Source organism: Pempheris klunzingeri, chromosome 17 (genome assembly GCF_042242105.1).
Source record: "Pempheris klunzingeri isolate RE-2024b chromosome 17, fPemKlu1.hap1, whole genome shotgun sequence".
In the NCBI taxonomy this organism is placed as follows: Eukaryota; Metazoa; Chordata; class Actinopteri; order Acropomatiformes; family Pempheridae; genus Pempheris; species Pempheris klunzingeri.
The window spans coordinates 7510515-7520790 of NC_092028.1; the positions used below are offsets into that span (position 1 = coordinate 7510515).

The window sequence follows — 10276 nt, forward strand, 5'->3', positions numbered from 1 at the left end:
ATGTGAGCACATAAATCAAGTGAGAGTATGAAGGTGACACGCATGGGGGAAATGCACCCTAGGGCGCCTTACTAGTGAAGAAAGCTTGCAAGAAAAAGGAACATGTGTCTCGACATTCTTGGCACATAAAACACGTAAAAACTTTTGTGATATTTGAGATGTTTTAAATACTAGACAATGTTGTTACTGAGCATCTGTGAATGTCATATTCTAATGATTATGACCCTGAAGGGTATCTTAATGATTATCTAAAGGAGTGTGGTATTGAGTATATTTATGCATCAAATGGAAAAATAAATTGTTCTTGTTCTAAAACTAATTTAGAAAAATGCCCTTAGAAATGAGTGAGATATGTGTTTTAAACTACACAGTGGGCAGAGCAACAGTCTTTGCCAGGCTGCAGTGCTCTTTCCAGGCTGCATGTGGAGCCCAAGCTCCACCAGTGGCTCTTCAGGTAATACAGGAGGTGCTCAGGGTGCTTGTCTGTAGAGGAGGCAGGGGGTCAACACACAGTGGCACCACAACCAAAGGTGTGGAGTTTGGAGGTCACTGCTGTCACCATAATCCAGAACGTGTGTGTGTGTGTGTGTCTATATATATATATATATATATATATATTTTCCAAAACATGGCCTCTAAATCTTTGAATAATGATAGAATTCAGACACCTGTGTGATTGTGCAGCTATTCACTTACCATGAACTTGAGCTGCCAAGTAAATCCATAGAAAACTAATTGGCAAGTAGTTTGGTAAAACTTTTTAAAGCAAAAATGAAAAAAAGATGTTCCAGGCTCTCAAATATGAAACTTTGCCTCTTTGCATTATAATTCATTCGTTATTTTCTGGGTTTTGGACAGTATGGGACAAACCAGGGCATCTGATGAGGTCACATGAGGCTCTGGGATATTGCGATGGACATTTTCACTGATTTCTAATGTTTTAAAGGCCGAATGATTAATTGAGAAAAGAACTGTTAGATGCAGCACTGCTGTGGACGGGGGAGGGGGGGGCTCTTTGGATAAAGATTGTGGATCAAGAACAAGCAGTCTGTGGTTAGTGAATGGTGGTCAAAATGATATTTATTAAAAATGAGTCATTAAATACAGGTCAGACACGTCTCTGGTTCCAGTCCTAACGGCTGCCCCTGCTCTAAATAAGCAGTATGGACAGTAGCTGTGCTTTTACTCTGCAAGCACCAAACTCAGCTGAAATAGTTTCCTTTGGAGAAGAGTAATGAACAATTTGTGTGTGGTGTCAAAACATGACTTTGTTGACTTTTATTTCTCTGACCGCAGGAATCAACATCTCAAACATGATTTATAAAACACTGGATTCACTTCACATGGAGACATGTTAACCCTTTGAGCTCGCTGTACATGACGCCTGCCTGTGTTGGTCACGGGGAAGAAGAAGCCACTTAGGACAAGACGCCATGGAGGCTCAGCCTTGTTCTCAGGAACTGCCTGAAGTTATCTGATCCAGACAGGGTCCAATGGAGGGTTCATGGCTCAGGTTTGTATGAGGAGGGGGGGTTTGTCCCGGAGGACGCCTGCTCCGGGGCCGAAGACTCCGGCTGTGGTGCAGGATTGGATGCCGCTGGTGGCTCTTTCTGCACCAGCTCCGGCTCATCCTGGCCTGCCTGGGGCGGGTGGACCAGGACCTTGTCAATGATACCAAAGTCCTGCGCCTCCATGGGGCTCATGTAACGATCCCTCTCCATCACGCCCTCTAAAAGCCAGGAGAGGAGGAGAGAAATGAGCGTCCACTTGTGACAGGTCAGTTTAGACTCACCACGGCAACAGCTGATGTCACTGATCACTTCCTCTTCTGAGATTAGAGATAATTGTAGATATGCAAATCAGTCATATCAGCTGTTTCTGTGATTAGCTCCAGTTTTGTTGGTTAGTTCCATCTCAGCCAACTTCCTTTCACTATTGTTGTTTAACACGAGTTAAAAAACTAAAACGACAGAGTTACAAAAAGTAAATTGTATGATTTAGTTTTTAGATAAAGGTTCAATCCATGTCTCTGATTGGCTGTTCCTCTTCAGAGAATGGGTGTGACCACTTTAAGTGGCTTTTTAAATGCTGCTCTCACTCGTCACTATAAGTAGCAGTGAGTTAGTTAGTTTAGTTTTTCCTCCTCTGATGCCTCTTCAGAACCAAAACGGTGAGCAGAAATGCGTGTCGTGTGAGTCGTATCCCACTCTTGACTATATGTGAGGTTTTCTCAGCAAGCAAATGTGTGTGGGGAAAAAAGGAAAGTGTTCCCTGGTGCTTTTATTTCTTTAAGACCTTTTCATCTCAAAGCCCACGATCGGATTGAAGATAAGGAGCAAACCTACCGATGGTTTCCAGCGGCTGTCCCGTGTGCTTGGCGTAGATGTTATTTATCTGCCTCTTCAGCTTCAGGATCTCCTCGGCCTGGATAGCGATGTCTGTGGCCTGACCCTGGACACACAGCATGCACACTTATGTATTATTTCCCCCGTTTGAGTGAAATGACCACCTTTACTGACTATAATCACAGACCGGGAGGAGACCACCTTACCCTGGCACCCCCTGAAGGCTGGTGAACCATGATGCGAGCGTTGGGCAGTGAATGCCTCATGCCTGACGTTCCTGCTGCCAGGAGCAGGCTGCCCATGCTGGCTGCCTGGCCAACACACCAGGTTGAGATGGGATTAAGGATGTACTGCATAGTGTCGTAGATGGCCAGGCCTGCTGTCACCACACCGCCTGGGGGAGGGGGAATAAAAAAACGGCACGAATTTACTCATTTTAATGCAGGATTTTTTAAAACTCAGAGTTTGTACAACTCAGGAAATTCTCTCATTCTCAGTATGTTTCTATGCATTTGTCCACTGCACCAAACCTCCAGCACATCGCTGATGACCTTACCAGGACTGTTGATGTACATGTGAATGGGTTTGTTGTTGCTTTCTGACTGGAGGAAGAGCAGCTGGGCAATAACCAGGCTGGCTACAGAGTCGTCAATCTGGACAGAGGAGAGCGACAACGGCAGAGGATAGAAGTCAGTTTGAAAACTAAAAGTTCACTCTTGATCAGTGTCAACATGCAGGCAGACACTTACAGGACCCATTACACAGATGATTCTCTCTCTCAGGAGGCGAGAGTAGATGTCATATGCTCTTTCTCCTCTCCCCTGGAAATAAAAAAAAAAACAGGTTTTTAGGTTTCCTCCTCTCCCAGTCGCTGTATTCACTTCATTTCTGTCCACTGATACAATGATCCTGCAGAGACTTTGAACAAGAACAACACTACTTTTGGTGCAGTGCTTGTTGCTCTGTCTGTCAATGCTCTGTCTCCTGACTGCTGAAGTCTGTCTGTCTGTCTTGTGACTATATTTGCAATGTCCTCGGGTTGTACGTTTGTATCCTCATCAGTGCAATGATTGCTGGCAGATAACTATGAGAACACACTTGTTGTGTTGTTTCCTGTGACAGGTTAGCTGTCTACTAGATAGCTATCAGGAAGTTTATTGTCTCTGCGAGTTGATTTCCACAGTGTTGAGTGTGAAATGACATGAAACCAGTTTCGAGTTATAATCTGAGCTCTGTGGGGGTAGAGGGAGGGAGAGGGAGAGAGAGAGAGAGACAGACAGAGAGAAAGAGAGACTTTGCTGCTCACTACGTGGTCCAGCACTATCTCTCTCTCTCTCTCTCTCTCTCTGTCTGTCTGTCTCTCTCTCACACCCACTCACACACACACCACTAGAGCAGCTAAGGAATAATGCCAACAACTTCAGCTTCACTTGAAGCCTATTCATCTTAACCTATTTATCTTGTTGACGTTAATAATAATATTCATTACATAGAAAAATGTACATAATGCTTGCTGTCATGTCTTAGTGACCCCTACAGGTGCATGATTTTACTGCTTTCATGGGAGCTCAAATCGCTCCAAATGATGGTACAATTGTAAAGTATCCTTTGAGATTATTTTTCTCTATGTTTGGCACTGCAAACAACTGGCATGTCCCACTGGCACACATACTAATTGTGTACAGTATGTCTGTTATACTAATATAATCATATCATATGCTGTGCTGTTAGTTTACACTCTTTACAATTCTTTTAAGAGGTAATTATTCAAATTTTTTCTTTATGTCTCCCTCTTCGCTTTGAGCAAATTGACATTTGTTTTTCTGTTTATTTCAAGCAAACAACTAAATGTAAAGCTGATCCCTTCCTGTGTACCAGAGCACGTTCCCCAGTGCAGATCTACCTCAGAAGAGCATAATGTGTGTGATGATGCTAATGGGTGTTTAATATAACCAGAGTGTAGTTTTTTTTGGTGGTGAATGGGCTCCTTTTGTGTGTCCAATATATTTCCCACCAGGAGCTTATTACAAGCAAATGCCGTCTCACTCACCGTCTGCTCCACAACTATGGGTATAAGAGGACTCCTCCATACTGGACTGTGGTGGATGGACCTGCTGTGTTTCAGCGTCAGGCCTCCGATGTGCAACACCCTCTGAAACACACAGACATGCAGAAAACACATTACATTTTATCCCAGTTTCATTCTAAATAAAAAATGACAGCATATTTTCCATGTAACATAAAGAAATGAATGTTGCGGTCAGAACTTCACAATTGTTAAAATGTGAATGTGGGAGGGATATATACACACTTATATACACATAAGGCGGGGTTCTATTAAAATAAGAATAAGAAACTAATAAAGTTCAGTACAGTTTGTGCACATTCTTGTTGTCATTATTGTCAGAGATTTAGAAACATGCTTTACATGTATTTCGTACACAAATTCCATTCCACTCAAAAAAATCTTAATACTGCTTTACATAAATGTGTAGTAGCTGTTCCCTGCTGGAATATTATGGGGTGAGAAGCTGTTCACTCACACACACACACACACACACACACACACACACACACACACACACACACACACACACACACACACACACACACACACACACACACACACACACACACACACACACACACACACACACACACACACACACACACACACACACACACACACACACACACACACACACACACACACACACACACACACACGACATCCTTCACTCTTAAGGGCGAAAGACACGAATGACCGATTAAGTTAGTTGTCTCTTGGACAAACATCATATGCTATGTGTCTGTAACAGAGCTCGGTAACGTCACAGTGCGGCGCTGACAGCCTTAGAGGCGATGAAGCAACGTTACACAACTGCTAAAGTTAGCTAACACGCTCAGCACGACGCGCAGCGGCGACAGTGACCACAGACTTTTTTAGAGAAAACACATTCACGGCGCCAGGAGGTCTCCATAAAACTGATGCTTCTTTTACTCACTCGTAACAGCATTTTGAAGTCTTTCAGGTTTCACTCCCCCTTCGCGTGACCCCCAACTACACCGGAAGTACTTCTAAGATTGACCGTTGAACCGCTTTCTTCTTCTTGGGATTAATAGGCGCTGGGTATCTGCTTCGGCACAGCAGCGCCCCCTTCCTGGCGGGCTTGGGACGTCTTCTCACCACCACAGGTTCAGTTCACTTCAGTTGGCCTTTTATTTTGAAGGTTCTGTCCGGAAGATGTGTTAGATTACACCCCCGCGCTGAAACTTCAGCGTAACTCTCTGCCTTGGTCACTTAGTGAGAGACTGTCAGTCATGTCAAACAACAGCGCGGCCAACAGCAGCCTGGCCATCGCCCAGAAGGCGGTGAAGCAGCTTCGCCTGGAGGCCAGTGTCCGCCGGATAAAGGTAAGAGCCCACAGCTCCATGAAGCTGTGGAGCCACACAGCACAAAGTCTCATTCCTGTTTCTCATCACTGTCAGCTGACTGTTCGCTTCTGCACGTTTGTATTCACTCAAAATTCACTTTTATGCAACAAGAATATTTTGTGACACCTATTTAAAAAAAAAAAAAAAAGTGTCTCAAATGTATCTCTACTTTTTACATTAGTTATAAATAGAAATGTTTGATTTCTGTGACTGTAGTTTTATAGTAGCTGTATAAACCAGCTGTAAAGTTTAAGAAATGTGTCCCTGCTTTTTTACTGTTAAGTCCATGTGCAGAGGCCACAGTAGTGCAGTGTGGGCCAGCAAAATGGCAGCAAACAGGCTTTTCTCTGCAGCACAGTGACATCTTTGTTGATTGTGCTGCTGGGTGACTGGTGTGATTGTTGGGTGGCTTCTTATTTTAGAACATTAATGTGTGTCTCTGTTAACTCCAGCAGTACGCTGTCAGGGGGTGGGGGTGGGGATGGGGAAACCCAGAATAAATAAATAAATCACAGAAGAATTTCTCCCCATCTACGAGTTCTTGGGTGAGTTTAGTTTAGTTGCAGCCCAAGCAGGAGGACAGCTTTTAGACAACCACCAAACTTGTGACTTGAATTAGTGATTTTGCCAAAATGGTAGAATGGGTTAGGAGGGAGGTTTGATGGATCGCTGTGGTGCATTCAAAGCAACAACATCCTGCACATGACGCTCATGTTGCGTCTTGTGTCATATAACCTAGGGTGATCTCTCTCACTGGCTGCTGTGATAAGCACGACACGACCTTAAAGTGAGACTGTGTCGCTTCTGAAAGACAAATAAACTGTATTTCATTTCAACAATGAAAGGTTAAATTCATTCAGCCTGGCATTGGTCCACACAGAGGTTTGCAGCTGTACTTGGTCTGGCAGGACCAGTATCTCATAATGGCTAATGTTAGCCAGCGTTTGCAAACTTCAGGTAGATATATAACTTTGTAACTGACTCCGATAAGTCAGTTCATTCAGTTATTGTATTTTCTTTACTTGTGCTTTGGTTACACTACATTTTAGCATTGAAGCAAACTGCAGACCCACTTTAAGATGCTTTATAAGAGCTTTTACATTTACTATTACACCACATACAAAAACAACTGAGTAGTTTTAGCAGTAGAAGAATTATTACAGTCTATTGATTGTTTGATAGATCGTGGAAAGTGGAGCCTGAATCTCACATCAGCGAGTGCTTGAAACACATAAGTTATGTGCCACTCCTCCATGTTGCTCGTTACTTTGAAGCACAGCTTTGAAGTCAGCAGATGAATGTTATTTTCTTACATAAAATGTGATCCTACACTGTGTTTATTGTTGGAGAAAAACCAATCACAGTAAACTGCTCCTCCAACTCAAAGCGCTTGCTGCATTTGTTGATCAGTGCTGCTACCTGATCCATACATTCATCATGCCTGATTGGTACCGCACATGTGTACCGCTCAGCAGAGATGAGAAGGAGGCAAGATGGCTCACTAAATCCATCATCAGCTCTGCAGACTGTGCACTATGCTACTGTTCAACATACGCTTGTGTGAATAGACAGATATACGCATCTATTTTTTCTTATGATATACATATACACATTCACGCAAACAACATTATACGATATAAATACATATTAAAACATGAAATGAAAATATGAAAGTTAGAATATGAAACTTTTTGTTGTTTAATAAAGTTAAGAATTCAATTTTAGGGGCAAAGGTGAGATCTCAGCTGTCGGTATAGAGAATTTATGCTTGTGAATAAAAAGCTCGGCACATAGAATGATTCTTTTTATTCATGCAATTGTTTTGAAATACTTTCATTTTGTGTATTTATACGTATTTGAAAATTTGATTTCAATTAGATTTTTATGCACACACACACACACACACACACACCACAGCACACACACACACACACACACACACTGCCATGCCTTAGAAAATGAAAATGACACTGGCTGTCCTTTTATGGATTCAGTTGTGTTTCTGTTGGATTTTGTAGCTTATTCCACACGCTTTTTATTTTACAGGTTGTACGAGCCCGTCAGTGAATTTAGTAGGTTGTTTCAAAGTCAAACAACACAACAATGTGTAGATCATAAAAAGAAAATGTGCTTTTGAATACTTTCTTATCTACTATCTACGTATCTTTAAAAAAACAAGTACTTCTTTCTTTAACTCAAGTAAACATTCGACAGAATTGTAACTTGTATGAGAGTATATATATTATTATATATTCGATCAGGAGTGTCTCTACTTGACTCAACAAATGTACCACTGCCCACAATGCAACTCAGACCTATAGACCAATCACCTTCTATACACATGTTATATGTTTTTGTGATGGTGACAGATTTAAAGTCTCCCAGCTGATTGCTGATGTTTTTAATGTGTAACCACTGTAACAAAATCAGGAAGTGTTCAATTACAGTCTTCCTCTATTCATATAAACAACGTGTTATCAGGCTCCATAAAAAATTCACCACAGAAACTAGCACGTTTTCCTCTTGTTATTGGTTGTAAAGTTAAATTGTGCTACTGAATTGAAGAGTATTATTTGAAACATTGGATGCAGGATATTCAGGCATGATTTTGTCAATGTAATGTGGTGTCCGTCTATAGTGCTTAACTTTTAAACGCAAATATATGTAAACGTAGTTGGAAAAAGACTGATGATAAAACACCATCCTTCTTTAACCAGATGATTTAATTTGTGGATTATTATCCAGGTTTCTCAGGCTGCTGCAGAACTGAAGACCTTCTGTTTGCAAAATGCCCACAAAGACCCTCTCCTGACCGGGGTGCCCTCCAGTGATAACCCATTCAGACCTCCAAAGTCATGCGTCCTCCTCTGAGGTGTGACTGTAGCTCTCTTCTCTTTGCTTGAATTGATCTTTTATAAGTTTTCGATTCTTAAATGATCCGCTTTTCTGCTCCTGTAACACTTTTTCTACTTTACCTCTTCCATTTGCTGAACAATGACCTCGCTTGTCTTTCGGAGCACAAGACACGTCCCTTCAAGCTACGTTTTATTTCTTGTCTTTCTAGGTCTGTGAGGTCTGGGAGGAGTACAAAACACTCAAACAGATGCCCAATCATGTGCCCCACTGCCTCTGAAGATAAAGAAGCCAAGAACACACACACACACACACACACAAATAAAGTCACTGGAGCAGCTATGGAATGATGCCAAGAATTTCCGCTGGAAAATGTAGTAAATGTACTTATTTTGACAGATTGTGCATTTCTGTGTGGTCATAATGCAAGTCGCTGTGTTTGGCTCTTTTCAGGGTTCAGAGGTTAAACTACAGGATCTTTACACAACCAATTGTGATCATACCACTTATTAACACGTGTTTTTACAGCAGAACTACATTTTGTTATTATTGGATAACAAAAATTCTCGAGTTGATGACAAGACAGAGAAATCCCATGAAAGTCACACAGGCAGATACCTGATTACCATCTGATTTATTTCATTTTATGAATGTCGCCCAAAGCAGATCTACTTTTTTTTTTTTTTTCTTTTGTGTATATGTCAGATAAATATCCAATCTTGTCAATCAATGTCATCAGTAAAATAACTTGAGTGATTTACACCACCAGAAGGAAATGGCATGTCCTTTCATAGCAGCAACACTGAGAGACCAAATTCTGTTGGATTGTATTTACCAGCAGCTGTTATTGAGCCAATTATTGCTGTCATTGATGTTGGAGAAACAGGAGATTTAATATGTCTGTAATCATTAATGGTGTACTCACTAGGCAAATATATACGTATTTATATGAGTTTCTTCTATAAGAACGAAGCCATTGTTTGGGAAAAGAAGAAGTACGTTAACCTGATAAGCTGCTGTAAGTTGATGTGTGTGTGCTGATCTTTGTTTCACACAGTATGAACACGTGGCCCAGTGCATACAGTTCAATAATCTCTACCGTCTCGTGTTATTATTCACCATTTAAAGTTACCACGTCTTGGTTTATGTCAAACGTCTGTGAAGCTGTATCTAGCGTGAACTTTGCATCTTAGCTTTGGACAAACGCCAACAATATTAACTGCACCAAATGTCAGAAACGTTATCTGATATCATAAATATCAGCAGCATACTTAGATACACATGCAGATACTATGGACGTGCTACTGTGTTGTTTTACAATTACAAGCTAGGAGTAGAAACAACTGGAAGAGACTGGCGGCAAGATATTTTGTATTAATAGAAAACCTAGATTCAGATTATTAAAAACAATCCAGCAAATGTTTTGCAAATGACTACAGTTTAAAATGTCATGTTATCAAACTCTCATATATCATAATTACACTAGTTTTTGCCTGCATCTTGCATTTGTAGCACATTTTTATTTAAGATGCTACTATATATCATTTCAATGCATTAAATTTCATTGATGCTTTCAATTCTGTCCCGTTTTGACAATCATTCTGTCCTTTTTCATGTATACATGAATATCACAGGCAGTATAG

General features: G+C 41.2%; 2 protein-coding genes across 3 annotated transcripts; one reads left to right on the plus strand and one right to left on the minus strand.

Annotated features, from left to right (window-relative positions):
• Window positions 1–1062: 1062 nt before the first annotated feature.
• Window positions 1063–5424, minus strand: clpp (caseinolytic mitochondrial matrix peptidase proteolytic subunit). The gene is made up of 7 exons (XM_070848035.1): window positions 5351–5424; window positions 4396–4497; window positions 3095–3166; window positions 2902–2998; window positions 2552–2739; window positions 2346–2451; window positions 1063–1729 (listed from the first exon to the last, which is right to left on the minus strand). The coding sequence occupies exons 1-7, from the start codon at window positions 5360–5362 to the stop codon at window positions 1503–1505; spliced, it is 804 nt and encodes a 267-aa protein (XP_070704136.1). The 5' UTR covers window positions 5363–5424; the 3' UTR covers window positions 1063–1502.
• A 146-nt stretch (window positions 5425–5570) lies between these two features.
• LOC139216521 (guanine nucleotide-binding protein G(I)/G(S)/G(O) subunit gamma-5) lies at window positions 5571–10165 on the plus strand. Of its 2 annotated transcripts, none has more exons than XM_070847662.1 (3): window positions 5571–5759; window positions 8526–8654; window positions 8798–10165. In XM_070847662.1, exons 1-2 carry the CDS (start codon window positions 5667–5669, stop codon window positions 8649–8651), a joined length of 219 nt encoding a protein of 72 aa, XP_070703763.1. In that variant the 5' UTR covers window positions 5571–5666; the 3' UTR covers window positions 8652–8654; window positions 8798–10165. The 2 variants fall into 2 exon arrangements, with proteins under 2 accessions (XP_070703763.1, XP_070703764.1); XM_070847663.1 differs by having other exon boundaries at window positions 5572–5759; window positions 8526–8652; window positions 8845–10165.
• Window positions 10166–10276: the final 111 nt, after the last annotated feature.

What these genes read in the sequence shown, in the direction of transcription:
- LOC139216521 (XM_070847662.1), top strand. Translation starts at nt 5,667, where the DNA reads ATGTCAAACAACAGCGCGGCCAACAGCAGCCTGGCCATCGCCCAGAAG. An exon ending in CCAGTGTCCGCCGGATAAAG is followed by an intron (nt 5,760 to 8,525) that starts GTAAGAGCCCAC and finishes ATTATTATCCAG; the next exon opens with GTTTCTCAGGCTGCTGCAGA.
- clpp (XM_070848035.1), bottom strand. An exon ending in CCATAGTTGTGGAGCAGACG is followed by an intron (nt 3,167 to 4,395) that starts GTGAGTGAGACG and finishes TTTTATTTCCAG; the next exon opens with GGGAGAGGAGAAAGAGCATA. An exon ending in AGCCTTCAGGGGGTGCCAGG is followed by an intron (nt 2,452 to 2,551) that starts GTAAGGTGGTCT and finishes CTGTGTGTCCAG; the next exon opens with GGTCAGGCCACAGACATCGC.